This window comes from Hypomesus transpacificus, chromosome 22 (genome assembly GCF_021917145.1).
Source record: "Hypomesus transpacificus isolate Combined female chromosome 22, fHypTra1, whole genome shotgun sequence".
Taxonomy (NCBI): Eukaryota; Metazoa; Chordata; class Actinopteri; order Osmeriformes; family Osmeridae; genus Hypomesus; species Hypomesus transpacificus.
The window spans coordinates 134,216-151,441 of record NC_061081.1 but is presented as its reverse complement, the minus strand read 5'-3'; the positions used below and the strand labels follow the sequence as shown (position 1 = coordinate 151,441).

Sequence of the window (17,226 nt, the reverse complement as noted above, 5' to 3'; positions counted from 1 at the left end):
CAACGCCACAGTGTGAAGCACGACACCAGCACACAAGTTGTACGCGGTGCTATTAAAAGCACAATACAAGCCCATGTAAGCTGCGTCCACAGCACTACTGTCATATTTCCTACAAATGTGGGATGATCTCCGTTTCTCTGGCCACTGCTAGGACATTGTGATGACTCTGAAAGAGAAGCTGTCCCTGTCTCGCATCGAGCACTTCTCTCTAGTGCTGGAGCAGCAGTACAGCATTACCAAGCTCCTGCTTCTACACGACGAGGAGAGGATCCAGCAGGTACACTGCACACACACAGTTCCACATGCTGTACTACGGCAAATTCCCAGTTGACGTGCATGTGCAGGACACACACACTCACAAGCACATAACTCATTTGACCCGTTTTTAACAGTCACCGACCATTCATTTCTGAATGTGTGTGTGTGTACTACAGGTGGTCCAGAAGAGGGAGTCTCACGACTTCAGGTGCCTGTTCCGTGTGTGTTTCATGCCCAGAGACCCCCAGGACATGCTGCAGGATGACCCCACTGCCTTCGAGTACCTCTACCTGCAGGTCAGTGGATGTGAGAGAGCGGACGGGTGCGGAAATGAGGACGAGGAGTCGTGTGCCTTCAACAAGGTCTCACACACGTAACCCAACAGACATGTTTACACTGATGAACTATCAGTGAAAATGGGACATGTAATCGGTTGAGATGTTTATGCTAGTGTGTACAAGGATGTGCGCACACTATTTAGTAATTTAGCAGACGCTCTTATCCAGAGCGACTTACAGTAAGTACAGGGACTTACACCCGAGGAAAGTAGGGAAAATTGTGCCTTGCCCATGGACACAACGTTGTTTGGCACGGCCGGGAATCGACCCGTCAACCTTCAGATTACTAGCCCGATTCCCTAACCGCTCAGCCACCTGACTCCCCAACACGTGTGTGTGTTTCCAGGGCGTGAACGACGTGCTGCAGGAGAGGTTTGCGGTGGAGATGAGGTGCAACACGGCCCTGAGACTAGCTGCCCTGCACATCCAGGAAAGACTAGCCAGCTGTGGACAGTCCCCTAAGACCAACCTGAAGATCATCACGTGAGTCTTACAAGCTCACGCGCACACATGCATAAATGTACTCCCACAATGCACTGCAAGTACGGATACAGGCACAAATGGTTTCCACACACACACACACAATGTACACACGCAGCGCTCTTTCTGCACCCTCTTACGCACACACACGGTGGACGGTTCTGAACTCACCTATAGGAAAACATGGGGCATCGAGAACTTTGTGTCGTCCACCCTACTGAGGAACATGAGGGAGAAGGATCTGAGGAAGGCTATTGGCTACCACATGAAGAAGAGCCAGGCACAGATTGAGCCCAAGCAGAAGGTGCTCACGGCAAATCAGGCGAGGACTAACTACCTGGAGGAGCTGAGCGACCTGAAGTCCTTTGGGGGGAAGTCCTTCAGCGCCACCATGATGGTAGGAGAGAGAGAGAGAATACAAAGCTGACAATACTTCCTAATAATTATTTTGGGTGAAAATGAAGACTTGAACACCCGTCCTCCTTCCTTATTAACCGTACACGAGGCGCCCCCACCCCTACACATAGCAATGAAGTCTTTCACCTGTCATGTCAAAAACCTGCTATGCAACTCAAGTACCCCCACCCCCTTCACGTGCACACCGTCTCTACTCCCCCACCTCTCCGCACCCCCCCCCCACCCCACCCCCACCCCACCAACAGCTGCAGGATAGGGAATCCATGGTGACCCTGTTGGTGGGCGCACGCTACGGCGTGAGCCAGGTGGTCAACCACAAGCTGAGCATCATGACCACGCTGACCGAGTTCGGCAGCATCACGCGCATCGAGCTGCTTCCCGAGTCGGAGCGCGTGAGCCTGGTCAAGATCTACCTGCAGGAAATCAAGGTCAGATCAAACACACACGACACGCATACACACACACATAGAAGCATACTATCTCTGTCGTGCACACCAGAGACAAAGGCACACACGCTACACTTACTGTAGGTAGATACGGATACACTTAACACTACATTTTTCTTCTTCTTCTATACTCATTACATTTGCCTGGGTTGGGAAAGTAATCCATATCCAACCTGCTGAGTTGAATAATATGACCTTTTGAAATCTTCTCTCTCCTCCTCTTCTCCTCTGCTCCAGCCCATAACTCTGCTGTTGGAGTCTATAGCAGCCAAGGACCTCTCCTGTCTGGTGGCTGGCTACTGCCGTCTGCTGGTGGACCCCAACATCAACATCTTCCCCTGGACAGACCCCACCAGGAAACACCGGGTGTCGGCAGAGGAGGGTACAAACACTTGCACCCACACTCAACCCCATGAGCTGCAAACTAAACTCGCTACCTCTACCATTTCTATATAAAGTATTGACATCACTACCCCCACCTTCTTTTTCATCCAAATTAACCACCCTACTGCTTATTTCACAAACCACGAACATGGCCTATTGCGCTAAGGCCAACCGGTATGCCTTGATTAAAGGCCTTTTGGATGATGAGTTCAATTCTGTAAGAGTCATGAGCCATACATTGACATTGAACATTGTACAGAGATGAGGGAAAAGACGGTGTCTGAAACTGAACTGCCATTTCCTGTACACTGATCGATGAGACTTTGACATAATGTAGATCCGATTCCAGAGAGGACATACATTTGGTCTGTTGAAAGTAACAGGAGAAGATGTAGTCGGAGGTTTCATGTTGTTCTGAGTGTGTGTCTGTGTGTGTGTGTGTGTGCAGGTTACGTGTCGCGTTGTGGCAGCGATACTGATGACTCGTCAGATCTGGACATGGACACCCTGGTCACCCTCGTGTCCTGCAGCAAGCAGCCCAGGCCCAGGTCCACGTCGGACCCCGAACAAGCGAGGGAGCAGCTGAAGAAGAAACGGAAAGAGCGTGAAGAAAAGAGGAGAGTGCGGAGGAGGGAGAAGTCGTGTCAGGAATCTCGCAAGAAAGAGGAACGGGAGAAGGAGGAGGAGAAAAGAGAGAAGCACGCTGAAAGGGTTTCTTCTGAAAACAGAGAGAAAGAGAAACCGGTGGAGGGAGGAGGAGAAACGGAGGGGACGGAGGAAGAGAGAATGCAGGGGGCTGGAGAAGGGGGAAAGGAGAAGATAGAGGAGGAGACTGGGGATGGAGTGGGGAATGAGGAGGTAGGGGGGGGAGGAGGAGGAGAGATGCTAGCTGTGGAGGACCACCCCTCTGTGTCGGAGGCGTCCGAATCCTGTAGGACGGACTCACGCTTCATCACCAGCATCTCCAGCGACTCACTGGACGCCCTAGAGGAGGACGACCTCATTTCCTGTTCATCCTCCGCCCACCATCACATTCACCCCCATACTTATCCCCCCCCTCATCCCCACCTTCTCTCTCCCCCTGCCCCACATGCCCATCCCCTCTTTCGCCTCACAGTTGACCCCCCTCATTCCAGGTGGGAACCGTCTGCACCCCACCAGGTGAGAGAAGGGGAACACGGGACGACCAATGACGAGGACGACCCCCACCTCTCCCCCGCGGACATGACCTTTGACCCTGTGTCAGACAACTTCCTGTGTTTTGCCGAGCTTTCCCGCATGGTGGAATACCTGCCGAGCCCCCCAGAGGCCAGCGAGGACGAGGATGAGGGGGAGGGGGAGAGGAGGGAGACGGATGACACGTCAGAGACGGGCGGCGAGAAACAAGACAAAGGCGGGGAGGGTTGTCTTGAGCGCCTCCACGCGTCCCCTTCCCCCCCTTCCCACCTAGACTGCGTGTTCAACTTTGAGCAGAGCGACGCCAGGTGTTACTACAACATCTGCTCGAACGTCACCCCGGATAGCGCTCACAGCCTTTCCCGCCTCCACAGCGACCGCAGCCCGGCAGCGGTAGAGGCCGAAGAAGAGGAGGAGGAGCAGGAGGAGGAGCAGGAGGAGGAGCAGGAGGAGGCACAGCCTCCGGCGCTGGAGCTGGAGTCCGTGCCCATCCTCCAGCCACCACCCGGTTTTGGAGACAGCAGTTCGGAGGAGGAGTTCTTCGACGCCAGCGACCGCTTTGCCTCGCCCGAAGACCCAACGTTGGGAGCCGTGCCTCGAGGTGAGGGGAAAAATGATGGGTCTAAAGGTAAAAAAATGATGGGTCTAAAAGTCTGTCAATTAAGACACCCGAAAGAGCACTAGTATTATTATTGAAGCGCTGCTCATTAAAAACCCAATTAAAGGTAAACGATTAGGAGGTCGAGGAGGTTGGAGTGTAATTATTCACAGTGGCCTTTGTGGTTCTCCAAGGAAGCAATTGTCCCTTTCTTTGATAACATTTGACTTTTAAATTTATTTTGACTTGAATCATTCTTATGTCCAGATTTTGCCGCAGAGATGAGAGAAGATAGTCGAAGTGTGAGCCCGAGCGATATTGGAATCAGCATTCCAGAACAGCGGCAGGAAGGAAAAGAGGAAGAAGGGGGAAGCGAGGAGGAGGGAGGACGAGAGGCGAGGGCCAGACTGAGGAGAAGGTCCAGAAAGCGACGATCCTTCATGGAGACAAACTTCACCTCCAGAGTTTCCTTCCCAGAAACAGACCTCGACAACAACCAAGACCAGCATCCTTACCAGAACTCGAGCCAGAAGAACCACATTGCTCAGGCCGATGACAGCCAGATGCTGAGCTCTGACCCAGAACCTTCTGAACAGACCCAGGTGTGCAGTCTACAGACAGTGATGAATCGTAACCATTTTATTGGTACCCTGTTGTGGTGTCAATAGGTGTAGAAGTAGATAGATATCATAGTACATGTCAATGAGCACTGTTCTTGACATCCAACCCTATCTAATCTATTGTCTTAGAACCCGTCTCCCACCGTCTCCTGCCTGAAGCACACAGAGGGGGAACCAGCCCAGCTGGAGTCCAAGCCCATCCTCACCATGCCCAGCCGACACCGGGACCCAGACGAGGACAGGAAGGACCTCCTGAGGAGCTCCAGGTCCAGGCAGCAGGATATGGAGATGGAGCCAGACTCCATGGAGTTCAAATCGGTCACGGCTCTGGTGACGGCAGCCTGCCCCTCTATCTCTGCTGTCCGCTCCAGGGTGGACCCCGACGGGAAGGAGAGCGCCGACCGAAGAGGGGACGGGGAGGAGGAAGAGAAAGAGGGACAGAAAAAAGTGGGAAAGAGAAAAGAGGAGGGGGATGAGAGAGAGGGGTCATTGAAAGGAGCCTGTGCTGGTCATATGTTCCTGGCTGAGATCCTGGAAGAGGAAGAGAAAGAGGAGGAGACAGAAGAGGAGAAAGGGAGTAGGGAGAAGGCAAGAGAGGAGGAAGATAGAGGGGAGGAGAGAGGAGAGGAGAAAGGGAGAGGGGAGGAGACAGGAGGGGAGGACAAGAGAGGTAAGGAAACAGAGAAAGAGAGAGGGGAGGAGACAGGAGAGGAGGAGACAGGGGAGAAAGCAGGAGAGGAGAAAGGGAGAGGGGAGGACACAGGAGAGGAGGAGACAGGAGAGAAGGCAGGAGAGGAGACAGGGAGAGGGGAGGAGACAGGAGAAGAGAAAGGGAGAGTGCCCTCACCCAGCACTGAAGAACCAAATGTATTTGCTGAAGAGGGACTTCAGACCAATAACCCACCTCGCTGTTTCAACAAAGAGGAAAAGGGTGAGGATGTTCCTGTCAGACCCCTTCCAAGACTCTCATCCCCTAGTTCACATAACAAGACGTATGGGGCTGGTAGAGTTGTGAGGAGGAATTTTATCCCCCCAAGCCATCCACCACCACCGCCACCCACCCCCTCACTACCTCCACACCACAACCTCTCTACACCTCACTTACCCCACCCAGAAAGAGGGCAGGGGGGCAACAGAGGCATGGAAGAGCACATGCCAACCAACCCCCCTAACCCTTACCTACAGCCAGTATATGATGGTTTCTTAACCAGAAACCACAGCGAAGATTTACCAAATGGCAAACAGAGCGAGAGTGGGAGAGCGTCTGTTGAGATAGGTTCTGTCCCCACTATAGCTGTTCATACTGCCACTGAGAATATCGTTGGCTCCGTTACTTCCATCCTCGGTGATGGAGATACTGGTAGCTTGAATTCTTCTTATGCTATTGATGAAGCAAATGTGCCTAGTGTCAATTTGGTAACCGCTAGTGATGATGAAGGCAACGCTAACATCTGTGATTTGAGCTTGGATCGTGCTACCACTGCTAACGTTGAATCCCCTGCAAATGTTCATCTTTTGACTGCGCACATTCATTCAGTAACATCAAATACAGATTTTGCTGCCACCATAAACTCCATTACAGCAAAGCTTGATGCTACAGCAGGCATCCAACCTACGCCGGTCAGCACTGCTTCCACTGTGGTTAATGTCCAAACCTCCATCCTACCGGATTCTCTCGCTGACACAAAAAACGCAGTTTTTAAAACGGCTAGCATGGAGGCTAATGCTAGCACAACTAATGACAATGTTGACACAGCTAAGCCTAAGGTGACCACTTTTCACAAGCTTCCCAACGAGCCTCCATCCCCTTCTGGGTTCCTTCTCCAGCCATGCTCCCCTGGCATCATCGGCGGTCGCTTGTCGGCTTCCACCCTGCGAGGGAAGATCCAGAGCCTGCCCCTCTACTTGTCACGTTCCCAAGAAACCCTTAGCCAAACAGGGCTAGGGAGCACAGTCAAGAGCCCCTCCAGAGATGTCATCACCAAGGTCACTGCTGAAAATAAGGTCGGCGTTGTAAAGGACACAAGTCAGGTAGAATCAGCAGAGTCGGACGATTCTGAGGTAACGCTGACAGGGTCAGAGGTGGAAGGGGAAGTGGTCATAGAAACCACGGGGGCTGAGATCACGCAGTCGACTATGTCGGAGGTCAAGGAGCTGGTGGAGAAGGTGGTGATGGTCCATGAAAGCCCTCCCCTGCCAATCTGCAATGAGCTCAGACCTCTGAATCTAGACTCAAAAATGAACATTTCTAAGCCAAAAATAGATACCTCCAGAAATAAAACGGACATCTACAGACCTCAAATGAACAACCCTGTCCATCCTGTTCCCGCTGAAATAGTGGTGACCACGCAGAGTCTTAATGGTCCAGGACTCAGTTTCCCAAGCATGGCAGTGGGGGGTAGCAGTGTCACTTCTAAAGAGCTCTGTAAGCCTGCAGGAGGAGACTCAGGCCAGGTCAAATTACTTAGCACAAGCTGTGGAGTGTTCACTGTCTGTGAGGCCCAGCCGAAGACTCAAAGCCAGGCCCACCCAGAATATTCCCCACAGATAAAGCCTGATTTTGGGTGTAGCTCTATTCTGGCATCTGGGTGCGAGTCTGTGCTGGAAGGTGTTCAGACTCCCCTGGACGCGTGTGGGTGTCCTATGGTCTATACCAACTGCTTCAGCGGGGGGGACAGTTTTGACGACGAGCTGACAGTTTACGAGTTCTCCTGCCGCACACAGAGTGACGTGACCCATGCCTCCGAGGTGCTTCCTCTGATGACCTCTCACCCATCCTCCTCTTTCCTTTCCTCCTCTTTCCTTTCCTCTTCTCCTTCCGCCTCCCTCTCTCCCTCCTTCCCACGAATGGTCATCTCTCCCTCCTCCTCCACCGAAGTTAGCCCCCTCCTTTCCCCTTTGGAGCCATCCAATTGCTTCTTGTCCGAGGCGCACAAAGAGACCATCAACCGACTGCGCCAACGCCGTTATCCGGCCCCTCCGGCGGGTTTCCAGACACTCCGCGGAGATGTAGACCAGCTGCTCTCCATCTTAGAAGGCGGGGCCAGGGGAGGACGTGGGGGGAGGCACCCCAGGGACAGCTGCCCTGCCCACTTCAGCGAGAACAAGCGAACGCTGCACGGGGAAGCTCGCCGGCTCATGGCAGGCTGCCAGAAGGTGGTGAGGGTGGGCCAGAGCCCCGAAGAGATGCTCATCTCCCTGGCCGATAGCTTCCAGACTCTGGTGGAGCTGGCAGGGGTGTGCCTCTGGTTCTCTGGCTGCGACCGCTGTGACAGGCGGAACAGCGAAGCGGTGGCCGGTTTGGCGGACGTGGCGCGGGCCTTCCGGGAGTTTGCACTGGCGGCGGAGAGGGCGAGCGGGAGACGGACATGTCACGACCTCAGCACCAAGCTGCTGGCCAAACAGTGCACAGCACTCACCGCCTCCGTCTTCTGCCTCACCCAGCTGTTTCGTACGCTCACCGCCCTTTGAATGATGTGGCTGCCTATTTAACCTTTAACTCTGAGGGAGGTCTGACACTTGACGGGTCACAAACGGAGGATTACTTGTAGTGACTAAATGACAAGTTCTAAAGACCCATTGGTTGTTTTACAGCCTCTGCGATGTCAAAGTTCCCGTAGTGATTAATCACTAACACCCTGACATCCCAGACCAATTGAGACATTCCTTATGGTGTCATAACAGACCACGAGGCCTCCTCTAGGGTACAGTGCTTGTGGTTGACCTAAACAGTGGCATAATGTGCATTGGTCCCTAACTGGTCAGTCACTCTCAGTAGAACAAACTGTAATAAAGTGTCACCCTGTCATAAAGGCCACACGTAATGACAATCGCTAGACTCAAAGCAAACCTGTCTGTGTTTCAGTATTTAAGTATTTATATTTGAATATACTATATATTTATTGATCTATTTATTTTGTATCTTTCATGTTATTGGTTTGGTAGTTATCGAACCGGAAAAGGCCGCGTTTCCCAGATTTTTAAGAGCGTTCTAAGAGCGCTCAAGAACGCTCTTAAAACGCTCCTAAGAAGCTCTTAGCGTTAAGAGCTTCTTAACGAATCTGGGAAACGCGGCCAAACAGAGAAGAATCTCGAGGAAAACAGAACGAACAAGGAATGTTTACAAAAAATGTTTTAGACAAGAAAATGATTTACACACATACACACACAAATATAGATACACACAAAGCACATACACACACACATGCATCTCCAAAAAACAGGGGTTTGCTCGGAATCACTTTCCAATTTCAGACATGGTCTGTGATTTCCTGTCTGTCACAGGGCTGACTGTTCCACTGGACGAAAGTAGTAGACTGAACATGAATGGACCGTTTACAAAACCAAAATAGTTTTCTTGAGTAGCTTGTATAAATGTTTCTGGGAGCTCTGTTCGATATTTTATAAACACCAGCTCAGTGCTTATTAATGTGTATGACTTTTTCAAATGGGTGGATAAGGAAGGGATTGATGTCTTTCTTATAATTTGTTGTTGTCTTTTGCACAGACAATGGTTATGGACAGTTTGAAGACGTTAGAATGGCTGCCACATACAGAGAATGATTGTAGTCGGGGTTGGCTGTGTTGCTTACAAAACGTCAAGGGGGTGACCAGGGCAGAAAATATTTCTGGAAATAAATAAAGAATTGAACTTGCATGTTCTGTTCACTGCAGAAATTCACAGTTTCTCAACAAAGCAGTACTTCACACTTAATCACCAGGCCAGTTAATTATATAATTTTAATGACATTACAAAGATGTATTAATTATTTAGTTTTTGTTTTCAGTTTTAGTTTTCTTCACCAAACAAATAAAGGAATCATATTTAGCATGGGTTATGTTTCATAAAGTGATACATTTTGGTCATAAAATGTTCACATAATTGCTTTAGGAAGAATTAACCTTCGAACTGAAGAGCTAAAATATGCTTTCAATTCATCTGTGCCCACGAAGCATGCCATATTTAAACCATGTCTGCATTGTTGTAATATCAGGGATCAAGAGTGACTGAAGAAGTTATACGCCTGCTTTTGCTTTGTGATGCTTTGAGTCCCCACCATTAATAAAAAAAATGAAAAAAACAATTACATTGTCAAAAGTATTTGCCTAATAGCACACAAAGTTTCTATGCGATAGACAGATGTTCTATGCGATAGACAGGTGTTCAGTTTGTATTCACACCAATGACAAATTTCAGCGCAATTGGGTTACACAACTGTATTTGAAGTTACAATATGCAATGATATCCACAAATACAGTACTTAGACGACCGCTCAAAAATTTAGGTCCTACCGAGATTTGAACTCGGATCGCTGGATTCAGAGTCCAGAGTGCTAACCATTACACCATAGAACCACCTACTTTATTAGTTAAGGGGCATGTTCAGTTCGATGACAGTAAATGGTTGGTGGGTTATCAGAAGGTGGTGACGGGGGGTTAAAGAACTTCTTATATCAGGCTGACGGCTTCCAAACCCTGGTGGAGCTGGCTGAGGTGTGTCTCTGGTTCTAAGGCTGCGACCGCTGCAAAAAGCGGAACAGCGAGGAAGCACTTGGGAAGATTTCAGGCTTGGTCTGTAATTTCCACAACCAAAATAATAACCAAAATAATTTCCTTACGATACTTGAAATGTTATGAAATCCATATGCTCCGTCACATGTTTAAACATAGCCATTTAAACCAAGGGTACTTGAGACGCACAGAGCAGTTCAAAAACGCTCAGGTCCTACCGAGATTTGAACTCGGATCGCTGGATTCAGAGTCCAGAGTGCTAACCATTACACCATAGAACCAGATGAAATACCGATGGCAGTAAAGGATTAATCTACAAAAATATTTGGGAGGCCTGCCAGAAACGTTATTTCGTTGAAAAATGATTTTGATTATTTGATAGCATAATGAAAAAGTCTAAGACGATCTCAACATGCAATATACTTTCCTTCGTTGTTATGCAGTAACCTTTCCTACCTGAAGTTGTGATTGTGGGTTGTCCGTAAGCAGTGATTCATGAAACATTCCGTTTATTTAGACTTTGGAGTAGGCCCACTGGAAATGTGCGCAGACATAGAACACAGGCTTTCAGGCGAAGAGCCTATTGACCGGCCTGTTGCAGCTGCAGCAACTCTAACATTAAAGTCTAGGCCTACAAAGAAATATTGGGCAATTGCTAGTTTGGATAAACGGCCTGACAGTTGGTCAAAGGTGTAGGCTTAACTTACATTTGTAGCAAAAGGGGACCTTGACCATCAGCTCAGCCTGAAATTAAGAAACATTACACATTTTGGTTATAGTCTATGCTATAATCCTACGATCCTCACGTCTTGCTAGAGATATAAACAAATCTGTTTTTATCAGTCAACGAGTAAGGTATAGCTACTATTCAGTAGCAACATTGTCTGTCGGAGAGCCCATAAAACCAGGCAGAGAACAATGCGCCACATGAACTTAATGAACTTTTCGATTGAAATGCATATTCAACCAGACAACACATTATTCACGTTATCACCGTCTCAGGATTTGAAGCAAAGAAAATTTGGCCAGTACGGGTATCGAACCCGCGACCTTGGCGTTATTAGCACCACGCTCTAACCAACTGAGCTAACCGGCCACACTGGACGGTGACTGAAATTTGACTGTAATTCTTAGACAGTGCCTATATTTGGGTTCACAGACATTTGGTGTCAGTAGATTCAGTCACAGTGTGTTTATTATTGGTTTTCTACAATATTACTACTGTTCTGTTCACAGTACAAAGAACAAATTGGTGGAAAATGTGGACGTGCTTTTTAAAATATATAATGTCACCGCCTGGTGGCAATCAGTGACAGCAAGGGTAACGTGAACGCCTCAAATATACTTAACTAGGTTTGTATGAGATTGCAGAATAAAGGTAGGCTATAGTTTAGCATAGTAGTTGCTGTGGCGATCTGCCCTGCAGTAAGAAGTGAACGACCGTCGTGACTCTGAAAAAAACAGGGTTACGTCGCTAACCCAAATCCTGCTTCGTAGTATCCCCCAGTTAGTTACGCCGGTTAAATTGCCAGTTGCCCTATGAGCTTTAACCAGCTTGTGATAATTGTATCGTCATTTTATTTACAGTAAATCCACTGTCAAGGATATGTTAAAGCTGGTGGCATCCTCTGCATTGCTACGGCAATAACGTAGGTCACTGTCATTTCCCCAATCTTCACCACTTCGTCTTCACCTGTGTAATTCAACTGTTATTCAGTGGCGGAGCCAGGGAATTTCCATTGGGGTGGCCAGGATGGGGCCAGTGATAATTTTTGGGTGGCAAGCATGTGTCTCACCAGGCGATGCAGAGCTATTTAAGACACAAATAGGAAACATCTCAACATTATTCGGAATTCAGGTGAAAAAAAAGAATACACTAATTCTGTATTCATACTTGGTTTTAAACTGTGTTGATTTACCGATTGCTATTTGTGTTTTTTTTTGTATTGTACGACTGAGTCGAACAATGGTTGTAGAGATATGCAATGACAGTAAGGTACTCTATTTTATAGTAGAGATGTCCTCAGTTTATGGCGACAAGCCAAGTCAATTCTCTCAGTGTATCATCAGGAATACAAAACAAGGATGCAAAATTAGAAGTGCAATGTTTTTTTAATCAAGTCTGATCACAATATGGATTTATCTTTAAATAACAAAAAGTATAAAATACTGAGCTAATGTATAGAAATATGAAAATAAATAAAATAACATCCTGAATACAATTTGCTGAATTACAACAAATGTAAATATGACAAGCATTAACAGCCTGTTTAAATAAGCAGTGTCAATTTTTCTTCAATTCGATCCATAAACATCTATCAAACACATAATAACAAACATCATATTCACAATGGGTATTAGGCGGAGTCTGCAAGAATGATTCAAGTTTGAGCCACATTTACACATATCAGACAGAGAATCCAAACAGTGACATCTCATGAAAACTGAACACTTCAATGACTGTCCTTAAAGATCTAAAGATTAGCCTCCTGTATATAACAGAGGCATTGAACACTTTGATACTTTCCTTTGTGTTATAAAAAATAGTGCCTCTTAAAAAAACAATTGCCTCGAAGCCCTTGGGGATTATTTACATGGAATCTTCCAATGCAGAACTTCTAACTGCATTATTGAAACTATTTACATCATCACTTCATCATATCATTGTTTACACACTCATTTCAGACGTATTCTGCGGTTATTGTGATTAGCAGCAAATCGATTAACAAATTCCAAAGTCCAGGGACTTTGCCTGTCTGGACTCCACACTTAAAATACCCAGACTGCTCAGTCGATCATCATCCATAGTGGATCTCAAGTGTGTCTTTATTAACTTGAGTGTGGAAAAGCTGCGTTCACAGGAGGCAGTACTGACTAGTATGGCAATAGCAATTTTGCATAACCTGAAGAGCTCATGGAATACCTCTTTAAAGGGTTCAACGAATTTAGTGAGTTCTACTAGGCTAGAGGGCTTCTGTATGCCAGATTTGACTTTTCTCTCTAGGATTCTTTTCATTTGGTGTAACTCGTGTTTGAGGTCATCTGTGTTACATTCATAAATAGAAGCAAATGCAAATAGAGCTTGCTCTTGGCAAAATGTATTACTTGACGGATTTAAGGCTTGGATTCCCAACATTATTTCACAATTTGGTTTAGCAAATCGTCTGTTTAGCTCACTGAGCATGTTATCCAGCACAGGGTAAAATATGCTGGTACGGAAAGTGTCCATACTCTGCTCTGAACGCTCACCCGTTGAGGACATGACAGCATGTCCATCTAGCCACCGGCTCTGTTTTGTCTTTCTTTTTGAAGTAGGTTCCACCTCTACATCACATTTTTCAGCAGTATTTAAGATTTCTCTCCAGAGTCCTTCAAAGTAGGATTCATCCCTGTAAGCTTGAACATTTTGCACAAGGGCTTGAACTAGATCCACAGCTGAACACAAATCAAGAGAGGGAGACTGTAGCATGTCAGAGAGACACCTTGCATCAGCAAAAGCCTTATTGCATATCACCAAAAGTCCAATGAACTGCAGGTCAAATGAGCGAGCAGGCCTCGTGCATCAATGCTTCTATCGCCACTGTTTTCTGAAGCCACTTCTACAAGGAGACGCATGATGGCAGGTAGTCTATCAAGAACAGTGTGGCAAGCTATATGCCGGCAAGCCCACCTTGTTTCACTCAATCGCTGAAGTTCTCTGGGTGCTCCAGGATACATTTCTTTCTGTATGTTCAGCCACTTGTTGTGAATGTACGAGCCAGACACAAATACATAGAGTCTCTGCAACAATGCGAAAAAACATTCAGCTTGTGGTACTGCCTTAATTGTGTCCACAAGAACAAGATTAAGACAATGGGCATTACAATGTACATAAAAGGCCTGTTTTGCCACCTCTTTAATACGAGCCTGAACGCCTGAGTGCTTGCCACTCATGACAGAAGCCCCATCATATGATTGCCCGATCAGGTTACTTTTGTATTCCAAGCCACATCTCTCAAGTACCTGTATTATTTTATGCGTCAGGCCTGCAGCATCTAGGCGGTCTGCAGATTCAAAGTGCAAAAAGCTCTCTTTTACGGCTCCTGCAAAATAATATCTTAACACTAAAGAGATCTGCTCCTTTTTTTTAAGGTCTTTAGTTTCATCTGCCATAAGGGAAAAGAGTTCACTCTCCTTGACTTCGTTTATGATGGAAGCACGTACCATTTCAGCTAATGTATCCAAAATTTCATTTTGAGTTTGGTGGCTCGTGTATTTTGCATTGCGAGGCCCTGTCATTTTCTTTTTAACAACTGGGTCATGTTTAGCAATCATGTCCAATATAGCCAAGAAGTTTCCCCTGTTGTCTGCATCTACTGTCTCCTTGTGTCCCCTCTGTGAAATATTCTGGGTTGCAGTTAACAGTAGGACTTCTGCTAAACTTTTTATGTAGGCACAATTTTCCTCTATCTGCTTATGATGTTCTTTACTTAAAGTACTCATTAACAAGGCATCAGCTTTATCTGCTCTCTCATATTCTTTCCAAGCAATCATTGCATTTGTGTGACCCTCTCCCTTTGCATGTCCACAAAACCCTCCATCTCTGAATGTTGCCTTTTTCCAGTTTTTAAAACCCAAGGCTGACGTAAACACTGACTCTGTGTGTGGGAGGCCAAAATGCCTGCATGCATAACAGTATGCTGAGTCTTGTGACAGTGAATATTCAAGCCATGTGTGGATAGAGTACCACGATGCCTGAAAGTGTCTGCGCCTGTCGCCCTGGAGTGTCCTCGGATAGAGTTTCAGACGTGGCTGGATTGGACTATCAGTTCTTGATTTGGAAATGTCTGTTTAAAAATGGAAAAAAAGGCATATTCAATTATTAAATTACAGCAGAGATTAATAATCAAGATAAACTCATACATTGGCGTGTACTATCCCATGTTACATCTAATGGATTATCTGAACACTATAATCTTCTTAAAAACGTTATAGATTTGAGGCCATTCATCCAACTCTACTCAAGTTGAGGTGAGTGGTATGACTCATACCTGTTTATGAATTATCAGGCCACTGTTTCAGATTGGGCAAAATTGAAGTGGAATTAAAGTGTCCAGTATGTGTGAAAGAGTGAGTATACCTAGAGGTCCACTTGGGCCGCCACTCGTTGTTGGAGGCTCCTCTCTCTCGCTGTCTGAATCTTCTCTGTGGGAATCTAAATATATATATTAAAAACATTAATAGGTGTTTAAAGTATTTTCCACAAGGTGTAATGATCCACTATCCAATTTCACAGATACAAAAGATTAAAATTCATTTTCTACAGCATTAAACATATTCAATATAAACTTGTGGACAATATCGATGGAAAAGTTAGCAGAAGAGTACAACATACAATGTAAGATTGACAATTTACCTGGGGATCCACTGGGGCCACTCCTCAGGGAGGACTCTTCTGTCCTGCTCTCAATCAATCTTTCAGAAACATCTAAAATAATTACAATAAGGTGTACAGGTAATTTTCCTAAAGGTTTTATAATGCATGCTATATAGTGTTTAACAAACACACTATAAGCTAAAGTATAATATTAGTGAAAGTGTCTCTGGGTAGCAAATACAAATATGCCATACTTTAATGTAATGAAAAAACAACTAACTGATATGTTTTACAATGCACTTTCAACCTGACCTGTATATGAATAGACACACTTTAAGCCAATTGTAAATAACATACCAAGCTGTACTATATGTGAGTCTCTATACTGTATACCTGGAGGTCCATTTAAGTTGCTGCTCTCTGGGGGCTCCTCATCCTCGCTCTCTGCCTGTTTTTTCTCCATCTCATCCTCATTCTTTGCCTTAGCTGTCTTCTTTCCACTTGCCCTGAAGAAGGATGCTATGTCTGCCTTCTTCCTCTTCATTATTTTTCCCTCTTTAATGACACCTATCCAAAATGCATACTGTATATACCTGACACAATCATAACACGATCTAGCTTGCTTCTAAACTTCGCAAAATAGATAGTCATGGGTGGGATAGTCACAGTTATTAGAAGACAAAAACAACATCCATTATGATATCATACCTTTCTGTTTTGGGTTTCTTCACTTAGCCGCAGGTGCCGGTCGAAGCGTCAGGTGGTAACAGGCATTCTCAGGCCATGCTTGAGCCGTTTAATTCAAATACAGGATGTGTGCGCGCTGCGCGTGGCTAAAGGGTCCGACAGTGTACTAGCGGTGCGAGAAAGGTTCCGCATTTTTCCACAGCCGTCAAAACTTTTAACCGCTCTGATGTGGTGCTTGGGGTGGCCAATGGGGTGGCCGAGATTCTACGGGGGGTGGCCGTGGCCACCCAGGCCACCCCCTGGCTCCGCCATTGCTGTTATTACCCCAAAATTCACCCCTCCTGGACAGACATATATCGAGAGTGACAAGGCAAACCTCTACATTCCAACCAATACTAAAGAACCCGGTTGACCGTTGATGTGTTGACAGTATGCAGCTGGTCTTAAAATAATTGGGTCATAGGCTTCCGTGGGGGGGGGGGGGGGGGGGGGGGGGGGGGGTCAGGTTTGAGCGATCATTTTCCAGAAGCACATGCATCGTAAATGTGTCCCAAAAACACATGACTCAATGGCATTTGGTATGAGTCCACCATGCCAGGGCCTGGCCCGTAACTAAAGCCTAATAGGCTTAGCCATGAATTATGTGGGGGCCAAGAACAAAAATAGGCCCAGTCCTTGGATTATGACTCAGAGGGTATCCTCCAAAAGGGAATTATTATTTCAAGGCAGTCTTTACCTATAACCTAAATTTAAATTTGTTTTAATACATTTGCTCACCTCATCCAAGTCAACTCAAACACAAGTATTGTCATATGTACAAAGTATTATACAAGATCATTCTGGATAGTGAAATTCCTGTCGGCAAGCAGAAGCATAAACAGGAAATAAATGTTCATTTAAAGGCAGTGTAGGTCATGTTGAGAATGACCTCCCTGCAATATTTGCTGCCACATCT

At 46.5% G+C, this 17,226-nt stretch overlaps 2 protein-coding genes and 3 non-coding genes across 7 annotated transcripts in view; 1 reads left to right on the top strand and 4 right to left on the bottom strand.

The window, feature by feature from the left end:
• Positions 1–9,623, top strand: part of LOC124484321 (FERM and PDZ domain-containing protein 1) — a 17,694-nt gene extending 8,071 nt beyond the window's left edge. The window contains exons 8-17 of the mRNA XM_047045201.1: positions 152–277; positions 435–554; positions 943–1,079; positions 1,254–1,473; positions 1,739–1,921; positions 2,177–2,321; positions 2,772–4,100; positions 4,365–4,699; positions 4,847–5,326; positions 5,495–9,623. Of these exons, the coding sequence (XP_046901157.1) occupies positions 152–277; positions 435–554; positions 943–1,079; positions 1,254–1,473; positions 1,739–1,921; positions 2,177–2,321; positions 2,772–4,100; positions 4,365–4,699; positions 4,847–5,326; positions 5,495–8,188 (5,769 nt within the window). The 3' untranslated portion in view covers positions 8,189–9,623. The remainder of the gene's footprint in view (positions 1–151; positions 278–434; positions 555–942; positions 1,080–1,253; positions 1,474–1,738; positions 1,922–2,176; positions 2,322–2,771; positions 4,101–4,364; positions 4,700–4,846; positions 5,327–5,494) is intronic.
• Positions 9,624–10,000: 377 nt separating this feature from the next.
• Positions 10,001–10,072, bottom strand: trnaq-cug. Its single transcript has one exon. It is a non-coding gene; the product is annotated as a tRNA-Gln (tRNA).
• A 365-nt stretch (positions 10,073–10,437) lies between these two features.
• On the bottom strand, positions 10,438–10,509 carry trnaq-cug. Its single transcript has one exon. It is a non-coding gene; the product is annotated as a tRNA-Gln (tRNA).
• A 741-nt stretch (positions 10,510–11,250) lies between these two features.
• On the bottom strand, positions 11,251–11,324 carry trnai-aau. The gene has a single exon. It is a non-coding gene; the product is annotated as a tRNA-Ile (tRNA).
• Positions 11,325–12,327: 1,003 nt separating this feature from the next.
• Positions 12,328–16,581, bottom strand: LOC124484323 (zinc finger MYM-type protein 1-like). Of its 3 annotated transcripts, none has more exons than XM_047045205.1 (5): positions 15,978–16,581; positions 15,624–15,695; positions 15,348–15,422; positions 14,955–15,054; positions 12,328–14,008 (listed from the first exon to the last, which is right to left on the bottom strand). In XM_047045205.1, coding segments are annotated over exons 1-5 (399 nt in total). In that variant the 5' UTR covers positions 16,129–16,581; the 3' UTR covers positions 12,328–14,007. The 3 variants fall into 3 exon arrangements, with proteins under 3 accessions (XP_046901161.1, XP_046901159.1, XP_046901160.1); XM_047045203.1 differs by having other exon boundaries at positions 12,328–15,054; positions 15,978–16,151; positions 16,293–16,551; XM_047045204.1 differs by having other exon boundaries at positions 12,328–15,054; positions 16,293–16,551.
• Positions 16,582–17,226: the final 645 nt, after the last annotated feature.

Bases quoted from the DNA above. Each gene is read 5' to 3' on its own strand.
- LOC124484323 (XM_047045203.1), bottom strand. From the start codon at position 16,128: ATGAAGAGGAAGAAGGCAGACATAGCATCCTTCTTCAGGGCAAGTGGA. The intron at 15,696-15,977 runs GTATACAGTATA...TAATTATTTTAG, and splicing joins CAACTTAAATGGACCTCCAG to ATGTTTCTGAAAGATTGATT. The intron at 15,055-15,347 runs GTATACTCACTC...ATTTTTAAACAG, and splicing joins CGGCCCAAGTGGACCTCTAG to ACATTTCCAAATCAAGAACT.